Raw genomic sequence first — 22,307 nt, 5'->3', positions numbered from 1 at the left:
GCTGCTGATTTCACCAGGGAAAATAGACAGGAACACCCCTGGCTGATTACCCAGAAGCCACCTCCACCGATCCTGGATGCTGAACACATCAGACCAGATTTTCCTCTCACCCGTAGTGAGTCTCCAGCTGTCAATGGTGTTACTCCTGCTGATGTGTAAAGCAGGAGTGAGTTAAGAATCACACCCACCTTTCTTATTTCTTTTCATGTGCCCAGCAAGACATGTACATATAGTCACCATATAGTCAAAGTTTCCATTCAGGTCACGTATGAGACGAGAGTGGACAATTTAGAGAAGCTTATGAGCTCCAATAATGGAGACCAGGTCAACAGTTTGCTATCTTGAATGGGGTAAAGCGAGGTCAGTAGTAGCTAGATTAGGGGAAGGGAGAAGAGGCACAAGATGCAGATTTTACAAGCATTTATTCTATTAGTTGTTGTGTGCACCAAATACCTGTGAACAGATGCTAGTCAGACAACTGAGAATGGTCAGGGCTCCAAAAAAAAAATCAAAATGTTATGTGTCCAAGAGGAACAGCTTTGCTAGCTATAAAAACAGACCACAAGGTAACTGCTGTGAAGGGAATTCTCATTTGTGAGCTAAGCTGTGATTTGAACTCAAGTCTGCAGAGGTAAAAAGCTAATGTATTAAGCTACTTAGCTGCCTACAACTCATTAACAATTCATCCTTGAACACCACAGCAAAATAAGATACAAGGGGGGAAAAAAAGACAGATTGCATTTAAGAATTTAAATCATTTTTATTGCTTTACCTGCCATTAGGACAATCTATAACAAAAGGAATAATAATATATTAGCACATACAGTACATCAGACTTATATAGTCAGATAACAATACAAAAATGGTCCTCTGGTTGACTATAGCTCTCTAGGGCAGTAGACTTCATAAATTTGCTAACGGTGACCTAGCAAGAGATTACTTCTAAAGCCCTGAATGTTAGCTAAGGCAAACTATGCCAAAATTGTGGTTTCAAACATATTTAAATTGCACACAAAGGTAAAGCTATAACTGTGATTAATATTTAACTCAGACTTAGCTGGTTTATCTTAATCTTGTAGGTAAAACTACAAAAGGGAGTAAACAGCAAGCTAAAAAGATGCAATAGTGAAACTTGATTAGAAAGCCTTATATAAAAAAAATGTGCATTTTTTGTGGAGCTCTAACTAGTTTACATAGTATCAGAGGGGTAGCCGTGTTAGTCTGAATCTGTAAAAAGCAACAGAGGGTCTTGTGGCACCTTTAAGACTAACAGAAGTATTGGGAGCATAAGCTTTCGTGGGTAAGAACCTCACTTCTTCAGATGCCTGAAGAAGTGAGGTTCTTACCCACGAAAGCTTATGCTCCCAATACTTCTGTTAGTCTTAAAGGTGCCACAGGACCCTCTGTTGCTAGTTTACGGAGGTGGTTTTTTGTTTTGTTTTTTTGGTGCTTCAACAAGGATCAAATCAAGCTTCAAAGTAACTAAAATATATGAAGAAAAAACCTAGTTAGACCGAAAACTGAAGAAAACAGTTTTAGAAAACTAGTTTTGTTTACTCCTGTAGAGCACTGATAGGAATCCTCCACTCAAAGATCTTCTGAAAAACAAATAGTTCACTCAATGTAAGCAGTTTACAATTAATCCAATCACAGGGAGTTTGTGGACTCTGATATATCCCTAAAACCGCAAAGACCGGATACCCTCAACTTTGTATTTATGTCTGATGAGCAGACATTTTTAAAATGTCTACAAGCCTGGAAAGTAGTCTACCATGTTCAATTACCTCAGAAAGGAAAAAAGAAGGGAGCCATCATTAGAAACAGTTGCATAATGAATACAAAAATGCTTGCTGTCACTCCCAAATACAACCCTACTCTAGTTTATATAAATTACAGTTTAAAGGAAGCCTTAAGTTGCCTACATTATTGAACTGTGGAATTCAGTCAAATTTGTTGGGTAATATTGGTATGCACAGAATAATACAACACAAAGCTGGTAAATACTGAAATACATTTAAGACTCAGCAACAGGTTCCAAAAATATGTAAAATATTTTCTCACGTGAATCTGAAAAGCTGGGCAGGAAACAGAAGATGCAGTATGTGTGTTCAGACTAACTTTAAAATGAAAACTAAAAAGGTAAAATAACTTCTGGTTGGTTTAAAAATATATATATACTTAAAACAACAGAGTAGCAGGAATAACCAAAACATTCACTTTTTCTGCCTCACATTCTCCCCAGCATCCCCATTCGTCTCATTGGGCTAGCTGCTCCACCCTGCATCTGATGCTGGTTGTGAACAGGCAAAATTAGTTTCCCGGGTACCAAGGAGTTAACTGAGCAAAGAATCTTTTGAAGGACAGAGTCAACTGTGAAATAAGTAGCAAGCAAAAGTTACAGGGCAAAACAATGTACGCTTCCAATTCCTGCCCTGCATCCGGAGCACAAACTTCTATTTGGCACTAGCTGGGTAGTTGTACAATTCTTGTGCCAGTCTAAGGACAAGTGACTGAAGTGTTTAACCCAAAGTTTGGCTATGGTTATGAACAGGTATGTTCTAGAGGGGTGAATCCACAGCTGACAACAAGACAGGCAAAGATCAGTTGCCGTGAGAGTCAGGGAACTAAGTAATATCTGCAGCAGTTGACCAGAACTATAAACCTTAAAAGCTTTTACATGAAACCTGACAAAACATAACCAAGCAATCTTGAATCAGTAGACAAGGGTACAGAGCGACTGCTAGCTTCCAACTGTGGCTGTACTAGCAGCTGATGCCTCAGGATTGAACTGAGGATTACAGTACCCAGAAAATTTAAATCTAGAGAAGCTCAATTATAAGGGCAGTTCTCTTTTGAAAAGAAATACAGTAGATTAGGACCACAGCCTAAAAATATGAACAATTTGAAAAGTATCTGTAAAAAAAATATTTTCCACTGTTACATCCTTACTCTATGGCAATTAGCTGGGTGCCAGGAGATCTCTTCACCAAAAAGCAAGGCAGCAATGGCCCAACTCGGACACTAGACATTGCATAGAGAGAAGCAGTAACAGCAAAAGTCTCCATAGAACTCTTTCTATTTAACGGGATAGAGAGCACAGAACTAATGCTCTAAAATAAAAACGATGCTTTGATAAAGCAATTTTTCTTTAAACAGACAGGAAGCTGCAAATGCCAGTGGCCGTGTGGCTCTGCACAAGGGAATAAAGCAGTCTGCATTCGTGAAGCATGTATTTGAGAGGGAGCAAAATTTCAGACAGACAGGGATACAAAGCTGTTGTACTGCTGGATGTTTCGTTTGAGAATATCCGAGCACGGACCCAGGACACGCTCAAATCGGGGTCGGTCAAGCTTTACACATTTCAATGGGCCACGAGCAACGACTGTGGCAGCACGAGGACGGTTCATCAATAGAGCTATTTCACCTGGGACGACAGAAAGTGAGAACACGGTTAAAAGAATTGTAGCTACCACACTATTTAAAAGAGTGCAGAGAAGAAAATGCCGGGTTTTTAGCACTGATCAGAAAGATCTGTGAATAGAGTTGTATTAAAAATGCAATCAGTTTAGAAACCATTCAAGGGATTGTCAAGTCAGCTGCTTCAAGAATAGTGTCTATGAAGGTAGACTTGTATTTGAAAAAAAATTGGGGATATTCTGGGGTGTTCAGGACAGTTTGCTGCACTGTCTATTTGTACAGGTTTCACTATTCATAGGAGGTCCAAGTCATTTTTCTAGTGAATGAGTGGTTAACAAAAAAGTAACTGTTTACAGTAAAGCACGTGCATAGTTATTAACATGTAGAAATGACTGTTTATTTATCTTATCAATACATAAGGATTGTAGAACCTGGTATCAAAGGACATCTTTTTAATGTAAAAACGAACAAAGCACCATTTGAATACAAACAGCTCTGAAATCTATAACTACTAATTTGAGAGATAACAGTTCCCTTAGTTTAGATAGGCTTTGGCAGTGGGGTAATGGAGATCCCATATTGGGAAACCTCTAGCTTCCCATTTAAGAAAAAACACAAAGTCAAAAAGCTTTGTCTCAAAAACCTGTTACAGTTGTTAAGTAACACCACAATTACCTATCACAGACCCTAAATACCTAGAACAGAGACATGTTCAACTTGGCAATTTTATTTCCATCCGAATAGTCTGCACCTATGTGTAGCAACAGTAACCCCTACAAATACGAACGTGAAGAGTTTGAGGAAATAGACATTCCCCCCCTCCCCATTACTCTGCATATATTCAACCCCAATGGTTTTTTGATAGTAAGTTGCACTTCCAGTTTCATGCATCTGCCTGAGGACCCTGCATATTACTACGCCTCTGCATGTTCTTCAGGCTCTCCAAGAGGCTAAATGCGAATTAAAGTACCAGCAAAGCTGAAAAACTGAATAGGCCATAGGTAGGCTGCCGCACAAAAGGAAGGGAGAGGGAGAGACGGCCTGGGCACTTTTGGCATTGCTCTGAAGCCATTCCAAGATATTTCTTTAAACCTCAGCAGAGGAGTTAAAAATAAAGCAAAAACGGACACAACTCAAAACTATTTACTGCGCTATTTAAAGAGGGCTGGACCCAAAAAAAGTCAGTCAACATATTAAAAAAACAAAAAACCCACAATCAAGTTAGTGTCCCTTCAAAAAGCAAAGTAATTTACAGTTAAGAACATCCAATTTTACATTACCCACAAAATATAGTCTTAAATATAAAGAAATGTATATTTCGTCACAACCTTAACAGATGCAACATATAAACATTAAAGCCCTTCTGAAGAAAATGTGTATGTACATGAAAGACTTCATTTGAAGCTGAACAATTTACATAGTTTTCCATAAATCAGTAAATGTTATATTCTACCCAACTAAATATTTTCCTTTGCTATCAATGTATCAATTTTTAAGCTAAAAATACAGAGGTTAAAGAGGTCTTCATAATGGAAGATGGTTGAGACCTTGGAACTAAAGGAGATGGTACCACCTTTCCACAATACAGGGACTTCTGAGCTTTTAGTCATTTACATGGTACTCAAAGGATTATCAGTGTAGTTAATCAAAACAGATATTCTCGAACAATTGGCAAATAACCAAACCCATCCTGCTACTACCACCCTCTTAACCCACAGTAAGAGAGATATCACGCAACTATGGAGACACACAATAACAGTGCAGCCAATTACACCTGCAGCAATGTAACTCACCAAAATAATCAGAAGGCGCCAGTCTGCCCACTTCAACAAATTCTTCATTCTCCGACCTCCGCTGTAATACTGCAGCTGTGCCCTTTAATAAATCAGTTATTAGTAAAAGGAGTTTGCCAATATCATTTGAAACATCTTAACTTCCACAAGAACTCAGCTTCATTGCAGTGTGTCACACAGGAAGTGTCTTATCCATTAAAAACCCCATTACACACTTCACGTATATTTCACTATCCATTCATATTAAAACAAAGGTCCTCTGGGTCTCTCCTTTAAATCCCCTTAGGATGGTACTTACATGCATCATAGAATTCCTACTGACTTCTTTGTTACTTTACAGGCATCTTATAATTTGATTAGCAGGAAACACTCAAGAGATAATGGAACCAATAACAAACATTACTAGCCATCTCCTGTTCTATTCCTCTGTATTCAAAAAAATTAGGGAAATAGTGCAGGTCTGGGAGGGTGATACTATGGATTATCATGACAACTTAAAAAAAAAAATAGGTGATTAGAAATATTGTGGTTCATATACTATGAAACTAGCAAGACAGTTTCTGGAGATGCTTGCTTATCTAGAGACGCACTATAGCACGTACCCGAACACCTACAGCTACTTTCAGGTATAGGACCAGAACAGTTTTACACCCTAGATATCCTCTTTTGGTGGGTTTCCAATTCCCTCGGCTAACAGGTACTTGAGTGGGTTAATTTACGGGCTAGACCAGCTACCTCACTCTCTTGGAAGTGCCATTTGTAAATACAGCAAAGCAAGTTTACATTCACCTTGCCTGGGCACCCAAAAGTGTAAGTTTTAGTCACATCATTCTCAGACACAAGGAGAATAAAATAAATTCCTAGAACCAGGTGTTTCGTTTTGTGTAACTCAACATACTAAGCAGAAGTAACATTCACTCACCTCTAAGATAATAAAGAACTCATCTCCTGGTTCTTCCTGCACCACAATTTTCTGTCCATCCTCAAATTGTACCGGTTCCAAGGCATCAGCTACAGTGAGACGTTCCCACTTGTCTAGAGATTCTAAACAAAGTCAACAGTCCAAGTCTTTTAGTATGCATCATGCAGTATCTGTTCCCACACTCAAAACATTACTCTCTCTCTCTGGTAATACCCATTTGTAAAAATCAAGACCTTAATAATAATGGTCTTAGGCTATGGCTACACTAGAGAACTTACAGCAGCTTTCTAGTATAGCTGCTCTAAGCCAATGGGAGAGAGCTCTCCTCTCGACCTAAATAATCCACCCCAACAACAGCAGCAGTTATGTAGGCAAGAGAAGTTCTTCCGCTGACATAACACTATCCACACCGGCACTTAGCCTGGTGAAACTTATGTAGCTTGGGGGAGAGGGATGACTTATTTACACCCCTGAGCAATATAAGTTACACCGACATAAGTGTAGTGTAGACATTGCCTTAGGATTATCCAAAAAAAGCAGCACACCACTATGGAACTGGTTTTAACAGATTACCACTACAGAGGTTTAACTGGGTATCCACCTCATTACAATCCGCCATTACATCGAAGTTTAAAGTGAAACCTTCTCACTCACCCAATATAGATACTTTACTAAGGAATTCTTCATACATCTTTCTCTTTCTCAATGTACTGCCCTGTTAAAAAAAAAAAAAAATCCAGACAAACACCAAGATAAACTTATTTTCTACTCATATTTTGTAGTAGTTTTAAAGTTAAAGATAAGCCACAAAAAAGGCCACACAATTCAACAAGACTTAATACACCTCTACCCAGATATAACGCGACCTGACAGAACATGAATTCAGATACAACGCGGTAAAGCAGCGCTCCGGGGTGGGGGTGGGGGACAGGGCTGTGCACTCCGGTGGATCAAAGCAAGTTCGATATAACGCGGTTTCACCTATAACGCGATAAGATTTTTTTGGCTCCTGAGCACAGCGTTATATTGGGGTAGAGGTGTATATTCTGTTTTAAGGGACCAAATTTGCTAAGTGCCAGTGCCTTCAAATCTCTGACTTCAGTGAGATCCGAGTGCTCAGCACCTCTCAGAAGGCACTCAGGCAAAGGCTTGCACAATAGACTGTCCCTAAATACTTAAAAAAGCATTCTACTTGTAATGAACTTTGATAAGAGTTATAGATTTGCCCATATCCATTATGATCAATGCTTTACATAATTTATAGGCCAATACTGCAACCCTTACTCATGTGAATAATAATGCTGGAGTTTAAGGGACTACTGGCAGGAGTAAGGATTGCTGGATCAGCCTCATGTTTATTCTAGGCTGCATGGTTGACTGTAGTTGCTTATGACTATTTAAACACAGACCAGCAAAGTGGCAGGCTAAGAGAGTAGGAGAATTAAAGTCCAACAAGAGCAATCACACTGTTATAGCAGATTGATTATTATGGTATCTGTGCTGATATTTAAACACTGCATTTGTAATTTAAGATTTGTCTTGGCCTAACAAGACACTCAAAATCTTTCCCTCCCCTTCTTGCCAGACGCACACAAAATCTGTGTGCATGACAGCATGGTTACTAGTCATGACCTAAGGGTACATCTTCACTACCCGCCGTATCGGCGGATAGCAATCGATTTATCCGGGATTGATATATCGCGTCTCGTTAAGACACGATATATCGATCCCCGAACGCGCTCACCGTCGACTCCGGAACTCCACCAGAGCGAGCAGCGGTAGCGCAGTCAACGGGGGAGCCGCGGCCATCGATCCCACGCCGTCTGGACCCCAGGTAATTCGATCCAAGATACTTCGACTTCAGCTACGCTATTCGCGTAGCTGAAGTTGCATATCTTGGATCGATCCCCCCCCCAGCATAGACCAGCCCTAAGAGAGTCTAAAGTTTCTTTTTATCCAAGATACGAGTCCCTCTGCAGTACAACGCAGACAGAGGGCCTAGTGACCAGGAGTAACTGGAATGATCACTCAAGGTCACAAAAAGACATTTCTGTTTAGTAAATATGCTACCTTGAATTAACTGCACAACCCATACATTCAAAACAAGAAAAAAAGAACTTGCCATAAGGATTCTTCTATAGCTGTCTCTGTCAATACCCCACAATTTCACATTTGTTTTTGCTTTGACAGTTGCTGCTCTGGGTGTTCCATAAATCAGGGCAAGTTCTCCAAAGCTGCCACCTTCACCAACGTTGGTTGCCCACTCGTTGTTCACGTATACCTGAAAGGAAATACATATTGGTCAACAAGGGCAAACAACTGGCCACAAAGATACTTTAAAATTTCCTCTTATTCTGTGCTATATTTTTAGACTATATTACACAGGGAAATATTCTAGTTTAGATCACTCCTGAAAGACTGGAGATTATTTAATCATGAATTTGGCACCATTTCCAGGTTGTACTGAGATTTCAAAGACTTTGGGGAAAGGACTGTCTTTGTATGTACTATCACAATACTTCTTCGTAGGTATGTTCCATTTTTCATCCAAGGATTTGTGAACTTAAGTCTCAGAACTTGATAGACCTGTGAAGTATTAACTCAGTTTTACAGCTTGGGAAACAGAGAAAAGATCACAAGAGGTTATGGCAAAAATTGGATAAAACACAGGTCTGTCTTTACTAGTCCTGTGCCTCAACTACAGGAGTATACTCCAGAGGTAGTCAATAGGTGGGCCAGATGCTTTTGAACGGACTGCAAAAGTCTATTTACTTATTATCAGCATTATTGTTATTTTTGTCTCTGGAGACTGGACCTTGACTATACCTTGACCAAGAAAGTTGGACCTTGACAATAAATAAATAAATCATTGATTACCCCGGTATACTCCCTCTCCCTTTGTTTCTGTGCTCATACAGCATGAAACATTTTGTCAGCATTCAAACTGTTCATTTGGAGTCACACAATATAGGATGAACATATTCTGCACAGTTGGGCAGTCACATCCACAGAGCTGCTCAAAAGGAGCAAAGAGTAACAGACAAAATAAGCTTTCTTGAGAAGGATCCTGTTCTAACGGAATATCCCGAAAGAACGGATAACAGAACAGTTCGGCCAGAGAAAAAATAAGTTCTCATTTCCACACAAAGAATGGCCTCAAGATGTTACCAGTATTTCTGCAAGGGGTAGATACATTTGCAGTTAATACAATTAAAATCTCAGCCATTATTAAAGCTTACATCCATTTCTCCTTGATCGACAACGTAGAAGTTATCTCCTTCATCACCTAAAGAAAAAGAAAAAAGATACAAAATTCAGTCAAAAAAAAAAAAAAAAACAACCAAAACTGTAAAGTGATTCATGTTTTATAAAAATGGCAGAGGAATATTAAAAAGGCACTTTGGGGGTTTATACATTAACCCTCAGTACCAGGCCTGCCAGAAGATGCCTCAATAGGGCTAAAAAAAATGTGCATTGCCTATTTTATTCTGGAAAAATGTGTCACCACAGGCACATTTCCTCATCCTACCTGTGAAAGGGACACCTGCTGTTGTGAAAGAGAGCAGCAGCATTACCTCTCCCCAGTAAATTCACCCAGTATACTCTAGAACCATCAAAAGCGTTTAAGCTGCTGATACAGACAGGGACTACCTGCAGTGGCTCCACTCTCCTTTCCCACTTCCCCACTCCCACCCCCAACGTAAGTTGTGGTTCACATAAAAAGCAAGCAAGGTCTACCAACAAGCGTTCTTACAGCTGTAAGAGCAGAACAACAAACCCATAGATCCAGAATCTTCTCACAACCTACAAATTGTTTAGTTATCAATGCAAGCATTGTCACTTACCTTGCTGGATCACAGTCTCGCCTGCAATGTAGGTGACTGGGAACATAGCATCAAAGATGTCACTGGAAGAGATTTTTTCAAAGTTATCAATAGTTTGGTTGCCTGTTATATGCACAGGTGTTAGTACAGACATTTGAGAGAGATTCTTCAGGATCTCTCCAGTTATTGATGTGGCTGGACTGACTGTTCCCATAAAGCTGTTCAGTTTTGCATGTTGTGATTTGTTTAGAATGTTTGTTCTTTAAAACACTAAAAGCTTTAAAAAAAGCGACAGTGAAATCATACTGATAGCAAAGCAGAGCCAGATTAAGAGATTAGCTCCTACCTTCTTTCGTTATCATCAAGATGGGCAAATAGCACATTCTTCTCAATTGCTTTAGCCAAAGCAGCCATAGTCTTGTAATCTTTAGGAATAACCTAGAGCATAATCAAAACCAAAGCAACTCTGATTATAAATGTTGAAGAAAAAATCTTTGCACTTAGCTGGCCAACTAAATGAATCCAATTACCGCAATAAAACATTAGCCAACATTTTGTATGGCCTCATTTTTTCTTTCAAGTGCTGTAGAAAGAAGAGGAAAAGCGTGTCAATTTTTTTTTTTTTTTTAAAAGATCTGTTTGAGTCAGTATAAAGAAAATAGCATAAGTGATCTCTTAAGGTTAACTATATAATTCCATGCTGAAGTTTGCAATTTCTCCCACAGACACCAAGGATCTGTTTTGACCTGGGTTTGCTCAAAACAAGTAGTAATATACCCATACAAGATGGAAGAAAGCTGCTCCACCATAATGGTGCACTGTACTGAAATTCTGCCAGAGACAAGAAACAAGAGGAAACATAGCCAAAGATTTTATGGAGTGAGACAGCGGAACAGGATGCGGTTTGTCCAGAAGTAGGAATGGCTCAAGTGAAACCAAAGCCTCGTTACCATGCATCACAGGCTACAACCCAGAGTAAACAACATGCACGGCTTGGCAGGACTGCTTTGTAGACCTACCATGTGGGTTAGCAAGGCCACACCAGCTGAGTACTATCCAGAAATCATGCACAAAGCTGCAGTGGTTTGGTATGCATTTATGTAACATCACTGGGGCAACAAACAGGGCTTTTCACAGAGGACAGCAATATGGCCCCTGGATAACAGAGAGGCCTAGATATGACCAAAGCTGAGATTTGGCAATGGTTAAAGTGTAGGTCACCTTTCTAACATAAGATGCAGCATCCTCTTCTGTGTAGACTTCTGCACTGATGGCCCCACGTCTTCTTCGGCCCTTCACCACAGGGTTCATAGGTGGAGGAGGAGAGATTTCATCCTCACGCGAGTCTGAGCGTGACCCAGATTTCTGTTGATTCAACAACTGTTTTGCTTCCTCCTAAACAGGAAGGAGATGTTTCCGTGTCACATAATCCAAGGGTAAAAATGTAGTTACATATCATATTCCAGTTCAGTCTGCCAACATAAGAGATTCCTCTCTACTATTAATCTCATACTACGGCAGACGGGAAGATACTTCTATAACAGTAAGGCTGCTGTGTTTTAAAGCAGCATAACAGACACAAGAGTCATTCAAAGTCTATTTCCCTTATTAAAATAAACTGGCACTTTCACCCCACTCTTATGACGTAACCAACACACAATGGAGGAACTCTGCTTTTTAAGTGCCGCTGCTTGCATCGGATGTATTCAACAAGTGAGCCCAGTAGTTTTTCCCTGGATTGAGTTTTTTTTTTTTTTTTTGCTTTCAAAGACAAGAGCAGTTACCCAGAAAACCATGTTACAGAAGCAGCTAGAAAACAAGGTCAAGTCATTGACCAAGTTGGTATTTAATAACCTTAGGTTATTTTAACAGAAACATAAATGTGTTATTGGATGGATGTTCGTGTTCATAAATCCAGCCATTGGTTTACATTCCAAGCCACAGATTTGTTAGCTTTTATAAAAAAGAGTTATATACTTTCCATACTGATTACTTGTCAAGTTGAATGAGTGAGAGACACACCAGACTATTAGAACTGAAATAAAGTTAAATCTAGCTAGTCAGTCACCCAGAATACTGGTTCCTCTATATGTAGATAAATCTCTGCATTAAGCATCTTCACATAACTATCATTTTCATATGACTTTGTATTATGCCTCTTCATATAACCTTGTATTAAGTCTTCCCATATAACACCTCTATTTTCATACAACTTTGTATCAAGTCCTTTGATATAGGAACTCAAATCCTTATATATAAACTTTCTATTGAGCCTTGGTATAACGTTATAGTCCCCAAGGATACTTAAGGTAGAAGAAAAATGTCTTTTCGCTAGTAGAATAAGATCTCCCCCCTTTTAATCAATTGCCCTGTTGAATTAATGAGGTGTGAATGAGCAAGGCATGGAAGGCAAGCACCTCCAGACAGCTGCAACAGTGGGAGAGAAGATGGAAGTCAGACCCAAGAACAATAGAACTTGTCAAGTGGGCTCATTAAAGAAGATCAGACATATTGACAGCCTTGGGAGTTAGAAGCAAGCACCTTCTTTTGAACACCCTCTTTGAAAATAAATGTAGCAGCATTAAGACAACACCCAGAAGGAAGCGCCAAGGATGACCAACTGACACAGATTTTGCATCTGGTATAGATCTGCATGAGAGGGCAGCTGCTATAAATGTGAAGTGTCTTGTAGAGGATCCCAGGTCTCATCTTGTCAACATCGGAGCATTGATCCGGATCAACAGAAGCCCAGCTCCACCTCTCCCCCATCTAACTCACCTGGCCAGTGAAGTTAAGGGGAGCAACTAGTTGGTAACAACAACAAGACGGAGTGTGTGTGCGCGCAATATATATCATATGCATATGATACAGTGTTGACTGATACATGTATTACCAATAAATGTGGTGCTTTGCCTTATCCTCCCTGAAAAGATCCTGTGCAGTATAACATATATGCACTGAAGGAGTTGACTCAGGGTATGTCTACACTGCAAGTAGGAGGTGCTATTCCTAGTGCAGGTAGACAAACTTCCACTAGCTCAGCTCAAGCTAGCGCACCAAAAATAGCAGTGTGGATGTTGCTGCACTGGCAGTGGCTCAGGCTAGCTGAGAGAGTCTGATGCCCTGGATCTGCACTCACTTGGCTGGCTCAAGCCAACACTGGCTGCAATAATCACACTGCTAGCTGCAGTGTAGACAACGAATTAAGTAGCAGATTTGATATTGCTAGAACCAAAAGTGGTACCAAAGTATTTAAAATCATGACAGCTTCAGCTAAGTTTTCCAAGCATTTTGGTATGGGACTTTGGGATAAGACCTTAAAAACTGAGGAACTATCTGCTGTGCCTGGATCCCAGGGCACTTAATTGCAGGCTCTGATCCAACATCCTTGACCGAACTCTCCCCTCCCATGTACTGCCGGGCAGAGTTCTGCTTGGCTGCCATCCTCCACTCCGGATATACATGCAATGCCACTTAAATGCTATGTATAACCAGAGTGCTTTGGAAAGAAAGAAATCAGATAAACATTACAGCGAGTTTACATTTTATGCTTCTTTGCTGGCCAAAGAAACTCCACTGGCCTGTTTAATCAGTTTCACTTCCTGCTTCTCATGGAGGAATGAAATAATGTGTGATGTTTCAAAGAGTTGGGGGATATTTAAACTTATTTCTTTCTATTTTTAGGGAAGAGTCCATTACACTCAGATTTTGTTAAAAATAGTTCAATGACATAAGGGTTGGGTTTAAAAACTACAGTATGTGACAGCATCCTTTCTATGGCATATATAATGACAACATCTGCAAACATTCACTCAATTTCCACAGCCCATTTCCAAGGATACTCATACACATACTCAGAATATACATATAATTTAAAAACAACTTTCTATCTATTTATCTGTGACACAAGGTGCATCTGAAGAAGTGAGGTTCTTACCCACGAAAGCTTATGCTCCCAATACTTCTGTTAGTCTTAAAGGTGCCACAGGACCCTCTAAAAAATAACAGGAGTACTTGTGGCACCTTAGAGACTAACAAATTTATTAGAGCATAAGCTTTCGTGGGCTACAACCCACTTCTTCGGATGCATATAGAGTGAACCATATATTGAGGAGATATATATACACACACATACAGAGAGCATGAACAGGTGGGAGTTGTCTTACCAACTCTGAGAGGCCAATTAAGTAAGAGAAAAAAAAACTTTTGAAGTGATAATCAAGATGGCTCAGTACAGACAGTTTGATAAGAAGCAAGTGTGAAAATACTTACAAGGGGAGATAGATTCAATGTTTGTAACAGGACCCTCTGTTGCTTTTTACAGATTCAGACTAACACGGCTACCCCTCTGATACTTAAGGTCCACTCTGTTTGTTCCAATACTATAGACATATCAGGAGGAACACCACTTGAAGTCCAGTAAGTTTAAGAGTTAGGAGTACTGAAAGTACAAATTACCCTTCCAAATCTTGTCATTCAACATTCATATTCTCTTTTTAAAAAATATGATTTCTCTCCCATGTGAAAGGTCCAATCAAACAATAGGGTAACTGACTTATGATACAGGGGACACAGTGAAACTAACTATACACTAAATGCTTTCAAATTTACTAAATAAAACTGAAGAGGTAGAAATGTATCTTGCTAAATTACTCTCTCTTTCAGCGATCGAAGATGTTATACCAGACAGAAGTAGTATTTTAACTAGCATCCCTTTTATAGTTTCAGGTGTTAAGTCATTTATATCAGTTGAGACCTTTAGGTGCTACTGTAGGGCAGAGAGCCACTGTACTAGGCCCTGTACAAACTTAGTAAATGGCAGTCCTTGCCCCAGAGAGTTTACAATCTAATCACAATTTGTGATAACAATAGCTCATAAAAACTCCACTTTTCCTCAGTTTATAAAGGCTATATATTGCAGCTAGATATTGGACAGAAACGTTTTGCATGGGGACTGGCAAGAGAATAACCATATAATTACTGGGATGTCACATTCCTCAAAAAAAGGAAGACAATTTTATCAGTGAAGGTAACTTATGCATTAAGCCTGTATTAAGGTGTCATTTGCTGACTTGGACCCTGATCTTGCAAGCTGCTCTGACAGCTTTCAGGACTGGGGTCTTAACTGTTCACACAAAAAATGATGGCATTAGAGTCAATTTAGAGCATTTTACTGTGGACAGTCAAGCAAAGAACATTTAACAGTTAATTTAAAAAAAAAAATTGTTACATGACCAAATATCTAGAAAATGTAATACAAGTCTGTATAATGAGTGTACATTATAAAAAATATTTTTATTATATATACACACACACACACACACACACACAGTATTGTGAAGGTAGAGTTCTATCTAGGAACAAAACTACCATTTTGAAATCAGCCATTATAGGAAGTACTCTTTCAGTTTCAGAACTATTGGAATGCACAGTTAGATATTTTAAATACTTCTGAACCCAGACCTCATTAAGTGACTCAGTAGTCTCCATTGCTTCTGTGCAATTTGTACTTCTAATGGATGCCAGCAAATCAGCATGCCACTCTAGACATCTGGGGAAAAAAGTTAGCATTTGATGGCTTAATGCTAAAACAAGGAATGTTAGAAGATCTCCTTTAAATCCACAACAGCAAGGTGAATTTAAGGGAAATAACCTCATTGTGCCCGTGTTTTGTACATAAGTCACTCACTGTATCAAGTGCCCTGTAATTCCTAAGCATGGGAGAGTGTTTGGCGGCGGCAGCGGGGGCGGGCGGGGGGGGGGGGGGGCGGGGAGGGAGGGAGAGCATGGCACAGCACAAGGGAACAGGACAATTAAAATTGTTTTTGTATTACACAGTTATATATTGACAGTATTTTTTTAAAAAGTGTACTTATCCCCATGGACAATTATGCCCATTTTTTAACAATTACCTAATGGACTGTAGTAGTGACCTTTGCATTATCTACACAAAGCTTCTACAGCTCATAAGCCAGAGTATGAGGCCAGGCACTGCATTGTGTAGCTAGTAACTTATTATTCTTCACTGGTGTTAAGTAAGTCACATGTTTGCAGAGTAGAATACACACAAAAGGTCTTAGTCTGCTACACATAGACCAACTACATGGACATTTTATTTAAAGTGTAGTAGTTTGGTTCATATGGAAGCATTCTTCACCAAATTACTTTTATAGGAAGAAGAAAGGCTTGAATTCCTATAGATAAGTTGGACGCAGGAATTTAAAAATATTTTTTTTTATATATATATATATATATATATATATATAAATAAAATAAATAAATAAAAGTTTTGACACGGACTTTTTCAAACAGATGGAAGCTAATTTTTTAAGACATAAAATAATGAATCATGGTTAGAGATACATCATGTGGAAGAGGTAATCAGAAATATAAAACTACAGAAAGGAAGAGCTGAACAGTGATCTTTATTTCAGCTATATATTTAGCCTCAATTTTTAAAGTAATGTTTCTTACTAGTATGTTTTTTGTCCATATTGCCACAGCAGCCTCTATCTTCCCCCATTTAACAGGGTTACGGGGGTATATCAACAGATAGGTCAAGATGCATCTCTGACAAAATAGAACTTAAGGTCCAAAGGCCACATTCCTTCGCAAATCTCTTCACTCACCCAGAAGTTGAAGGTGATTAATAATAGTGCTTAGCACTTGTGCTCTTCAGCCACAGATGTCAAAGGACATCCTGTGCTAGACTAAAACTTTGCTGATCTGTTATTTGATAGCTATTTAGGCGTTATGACACCTGGTTAGACTAAGGCCAAGTTTAGAATCCGTGGGCCCAATGGATGAAACTAGTTAGAGAAGAGTACTTTTTTTGTTTTTTTTTAAATACAAGTCTGCATATAAAAATGGACTTCAAGACAAGCAAAGTGTTTAAATTCATATCATGCTTTCATTTGAGATGAGAGAGATAAATAAATAAAATAAAGCGATTGCACTAGAATCAGTTAACATTATATATGGTGATTTATCTTTGATAGTACTAAAGGACCTTTACTGAAATTTACAAAAATCCATTTAGGGGAAAATGTAAATATTGAATTACTATTATTTTCAACCTTCTTATAGGTTTGGACTCAGAGTGAATACAGCTTACTACATTTGAAACAAAAAAACCTTCTTGAGTTATTTCAACATGGACGAATACATACACTTAAGTACAGAGCTAGCAGGACCTGTTGTCTTACTAAAAAGGAATTTGAGCTTCTTTTGTCAGATTAAATATTGCATTCGCTGCATGTTAGCCTATTACACAGAAACATTTGTCTTTTCCCCTTTTAGTTATTCTAATTTTGTCTAATCCCAGTAGTTATTCTAGCTATATACTGTGAACTAAATGCAATAAAAGGTAATTATTTTGCAATATTCAAAACAGTTACACTAAAAAGTGTTGAAATGCAGAATTTAGGATCTATTTGTGATTAGAGTAACTCAAACCCCACACTGACAATCAGTGAACTTTACAGGAGTTGGGTAGTTTGCTAAAGGCATTTTATGGAGACCGTTCTTGAAGATGCAACTACACATTCAGGTTAAAAATGTAGGAAGTTGGACACAAGTTTATCCCAGTTCTTGGCCACAAAACAAGGGATGTTTTTCTTCAGATATTGTGCCCAATCGTAGAGTTTGTATTAAAACCTGCAGCATTCACTGATGGATCCAATAACTAAACAGTGGTCTGCATGATGGAATCATAAGGCAGATGCCACAGTTTGTATGCTGTTTGATCTACGCTATTCTACAGATTGAAGTACAGAGGGGAAAAACTATTAGCAAAAGTGAATTAGAATAAGGGAGAAAAACATACATATGGATTTACAGAATCCAAATAATGAGAAGAGTGCCTGCAACTGAATATAATGTGAAGTGACAGCAATAGCCACCACAGTACTTACCAAAGACTATTGGTTTGCAGATGCAGAATATCAGATAGTAACCGGCAACAGAAAAGTACTAGATATAAACATGCTGGTAGAAAAGATCAGTTACACCAAGTTTTGCCCTTAATCACACCTTACATAAAAATGCTACTGTAAAGATGTTCAGACAGTAGAAATAGGTATATATTAAATAATGAACCACTCAATGGGGCTAGTCTTAGTTGCAAAAGCGGACACTGGAATGTGAGGCTCATATTTTCAGTGCTTTCCATGCACAAGGATCCCAGAGTACTTTACACAAGGTGTGTGCAAGAATCATTTAGCTCACCTCTGGGACAGAATGTACCAGCCATTTAACAGAAACACTGAGTTCAGGACAGAAAGCAAAGACAAGTTTACCTATCTGAAATATGGGTACAAGTCTCAGTTGAAGTACAAGAGGAAAGTCACCAAATGTTAGTTCTCAATGAACAAGTCTGGCTAGGATTACTATTTTTCCCCCTCATCAATATTATATCTACAACTCACTATAGAAAATTAATTAGCCTCAATATAAAAGTCGAATGCCCGTCACTAAAATACTTCAGGGCTGTACATAAAAATAAATTTAATCAGTTAGGTCATCATAAATCAGGCCATATGTCCCACTATTGACCCCAGTACCAAACTGACAGATTTTATTTTCAGTAGCTAACTTGAATCGGTTTCCTTACTAGTTTCTCTCCTTCTCCCCCCCCCCCCCCGCCATATGGGCATACTTTTGGTTGCTATAGGGATGCTTTTCACTAGTGAGCAACTGGCATTTAGCTATAGAAAAGACACTCTCTTTTCCAAACAAATACTTTGCTTCTGTTTCAAACTTAAACTACTAATAAAAAAATATTGGTCAAATCTGAATCTCAGTCTTTATTTTAAGTAACTATGAGAGAGACTGTAAATAAATGCATTCTCTTCCCGGCTCCGCAGACTTATTTTTACCTTCTCCAGTCTTTCAAAATATTCCCTGAGGAATCCCATGGGTCTCTCAGGTCGGACTGTACATAGCTGTACAATGCAGTCCTTCAGAAGCTGCTGGATGTTGTGTTTTTGGACATAGAGTTCACATTCTCTGAGGCTACGCTCCTCCTCGCTGGTGTTGCTGCTAGAGGCTGCCATTGCTGCTGTTTAAGGGAAAAAAAGTTATATGAACTACATGGAGAACTAAGATGATCCAGCTGACATGCTGCCTAGCTATGCTTCATATTAACTTTTGTTGCAGTGATCTTGCTTTAAAAAACCCCTAACTTACCTGCAGGGCTAGTAATTAAAATAAATGTTCAATTCCCAAGTCTGTGCTCTGGCCCAGCAATGCAGAGAGGTGATGTACTTGGCATCTGGGAGGAAGTGGGAACCTTGGGTTGCTCTACAGAAATTCCCACAGGCCCAACAGGAGCAGAGGTTCCCCCCCGCACTCCCCACCCCTGCTCCCCAGCTGAATGAAACTCAGCAACCCTGGCCCCCTGAGCATTTTGAAAGACATGGACTCATATGGGCATAGGCTGTCAATTATAGCCCAGATTTCCTGCCCCAGTGAAGTCCCTCTCACACCACAGAGGCAAGTTTTAAAAATATTTGAAGTAGGGTGACTCTTGTTAAGATAAAAGCAAAAGTCAGCTCCCTGGTAGTTGTAGCCATTAACAGCTAATAGAAGCCATGGAAATACAGATGTTTGCCCAATGGAGATGCTCTTTACTTCAAAGTAACTAAAATGGGGTGACATTTAGACTAAAACACTAATTCTGAAGTATGCTCACAGTAATTAGAACTATTAGATTTCAAAACGTTACATACAATGCCAGATCTTAATAGGATTTATTAGTAGCATAACTTCCAGTGCGTAAAAATTTCCATAAGTGTTACTTTATCCAATTTTTGTTTATGCAAGTTGCTCTCAAAAAAGGTTAACAGAGAAAAGGCTAAAGTAAAAATATGTTTAAAAAGGCATTTTCAAAGGTTACATAAACACACATGTAAAGAAAGTTACCTGGGGCACAGATAGGGACAGCTGTGGATATGTAGAGAATTTATAATGAAGTGTGCTGATCCCAATATCTGCTTTTGGGAGGGAAAAAAAATTTAGACAGAAAATAAGTTGCATGTTTAACATCTGAACAGTCACTGCAAAAATCCAAGTGCTACAGTCCTATTACAGGTTTCTGAGGCACGAGATTGACAAACACAGCATACACAGCAATATAGTCAATATAACATTAACGACTGCTCCGTTGAAATGTGCTACTAGAGATTATAGGAGGACTAAAGTTAATTTGGAACAGAACACTTCAAACAGGTTGCATTCTTGTCACTTATCTCAACAAAAGTACGTAGAGAAGCAGCTACATTGTAGTGTTTATGCAACACACACATGTGGTTTACACTGAGGAAAGGTTGCCTGAAAGTTCTACAGTTACCCCTTTTGTTTTGACAACTTGCATGCTGAAGGTCAATAAGTAGCCTAATTAAATGTCCAAGAGTAACTTTGTGGCATGACAGCCCGCAAATTAGAGTCTATGGAAAAAGCATCATGATGCTGATAGACAGCAAGCATGAGTCGCTAGTGGCTGAAAGAGACTACTGTGAAAAAACAATGTCAATAGAGCACATATCCAGCAAGCAAGCCAGCCCTATTTTTTCCTTGAACTTTCTACATTTTGTAACAATAAAATGTATTAAAAAAAAGCCACCATACACAATTGCAATGACTTTACTATGAGAACCCAAACAACCCCATACTTCAGGGAGTTACAAATCCTGATCCAAATTTTGGACCTTGAGCCCATCTCTAATTTTTAGTTCAATCTCCAGAGCCAAAACTGAACCCTCTACGTGGAACCCTGATGTGAAGAACAACCAGAATATATTCAAACCACAAAATAAGCTCCTCACATGGGGTGAGGGAATCCCCCCAAACAGCAGCTGAAATATTAGCATCATCCATTTGTGAGGGAGATTCCCTCATTCTGAGATTAGTTTTGGATTTATAAGGAGCAACAGTCTGAAGGAGAAAGATTTAAAAAAGTGAAATTTGAAGTGTCTCATTGAAAATCTTTGCAAAAATCCTTTTAAGAAAGGTGATGGATTTTTAATGTTTTATTGAAGCATCCAATGTAAACCCTGAAAAGATAACATTTTCCTATAATACCTTCTCACTTTCAGTGAAGGAAAACTTGGAAGCCCTGTGGTTTATTGGCTGGGTTCGGTGCAGCACATAAAGGAACCTCCTTTCAAATTACCCCAACTTGGGGTCCCTGCAATTCAGGTGGAAAAGGTAACCCTGCCAAGTCTGATTCCCTGCAGGAGGCAGCGATCCTCTCCCAGGGATCAGATAAGGCAGGATTCACATTCAGGGGTGCGTGTCAGTAAAGTTAAACCTCCTCTTTCTGCACGTGCACGCAGGGGGTGAAGATTCCCCCACCCCATGCAAAACACACACACACCCCGGCAGCATAGCAAACCTCCCCCAATTCTCATGCTCCCAGACGAGGCCATAACACCATACCTCCACTATACTGCTCCCAGCCCCATGTTCCCCAGGTCTTCCCCCCCCCCAAAACAAGGCCCTGCCCAGTGCCCTCCTCCTGGGTGCCCCACCAGTGCCCTGCCCTCCTCCCCCACCTCCTGGGTGCCCCACCACCACCAGTGCCCTCCCCTCCTCCCCCACTCCGGGCCCTCCTCGCCCCCCCCCCCCCAGGTCATACCTCCCACCAGTGCTCTACCCTCCTCCCCCTACCCCCCTAGATCGCTCCGCCACCAGCGCCCCCCTTCTCCTCCCCTCCCCCATCAGTGCCCTGCCCTCCCGGGGGCTTCCTCGGCCACAGGCGCCCCGTCTCCCCTCCCCCGGGCCTTCCACGCCACCGTCCCCCGCGGCATCTCCTCCCGTGTCCCGCCTCCTCGCCCACGGGCCCAGGCCTCCCGCCGCTCCGGACGTGCTCCCCCGTGGGGCCAGCGGCCTCTCCCCGGGGCCTCCGCCCGCCTCAGCTCCCGCCCAGAAGCCTCCCGGGGCGAGGCGGGACCCGGGGGCCCGCACTCACCGCGGGGTCCGGGCGGCTCCCTCAGCCTCTCTCACCCCCGTGCCCCCGACCCGGACTCCGGCCTCGGTGGTGATCTCGGCGGCGGCGGATCCCACCGGAAACCAGCTACCTCAGCCAATCGCCTGCCAACCTGACGTCAATGCGCCTCGCTCTCACTGCGAGCCGTCACCCCGGTAACCTTAAAGGTGACGCACCGCTCCGTCAGCGTCTTAAAGGAGCCGCCGACACATTCCTCGCCTCCCGCTTAAAGGGACCACGGCGCCCCGTTCTGTCCTCCCCGCTCTTCTCCCTGTGAAAAGGCTCCGCAACCCGCCCCGCCCTCAGGGGTCTGCCTTGCCCAGCCTCCTCCTCTCCTTTAAGGAGCGCCGCGCCCCGCCCCGTGC

At 40.5% G+C, this 22,307-nt stretch overlaps 1 protein-coding gene across 2 annotated transcripts; it reads right to left on the bottom strand.

Moving 5' to 3' along the window:
• Positions 1 to 1,422: 1,422 nt before the first annotated feature.
• On the bottom strand, positions 1,423 to 22,034 carry PRKAR1A (protein kinase cAMP-dependent type I regulatory subunit alpha). Of its 2 annotated transcripts, none has more exons than XM_065415365.1 (12): positions 21,960 to 22,034; positions 19,878 to 19,945; positions 18,833 to 19,014; positions 11,178 to 11,351; positions 10,303 to 10,394; positions 9,978 to 10,039; positions 9,372 to 9,418; positions 8,255 to 8,413; positions 6,787 to 6,847; positions 6,133 to 6,254; positions 5,211 to 5,292; positions 1,423 to 3,424 (listed from the first exon to the last, which is right to left on the bottom strand). In XM_065415365.1, the coding sequence occupies exons 3-12, from the start codon at positions 19,007 to 19,009 to the stop codon at positions 3,252 to 3,254; spliced, it is 1,149 nt and encodes a 382-aa protein (XP_065271437.1). In that variant the 5' UTR covers positions 19,010 to 19,014; positions 19,878 to 19,945; positions 21,960 to 22,034; the 3' UTR covers positions 1,423 to 3,251. The 2 variants fall into 2 exon arrangements, with proteins under 2 accessions (XP_065271437.1, XP_065271436.1); XM_065415364.1 differs by having other exon boundaries at positions 21,925 to 22,016.
• Between the last annotated feature and the right edge of the window lie 273 nt (positions 22,035 to 22,307).

This window comes from Emys orbicularis, chromosome 13 (assembly GCF_028017835.1).
Source record: "Emys orbicularis isolate rEmyOrb1 chromosome 13, rEmyOrb1.hap1, whole genome shotgun sequence".
Classification (NCBI taxonomy): domain Eukaryota; kingdom Metazoa; phylum Chordata; order Testudines; family Emydidae; genus Emys; species Emys orbicularis.
Note: the sequence above shows the minus strand (reverse complement) of the source record. Positions and strands in the feature narration are given on the sequence as shown.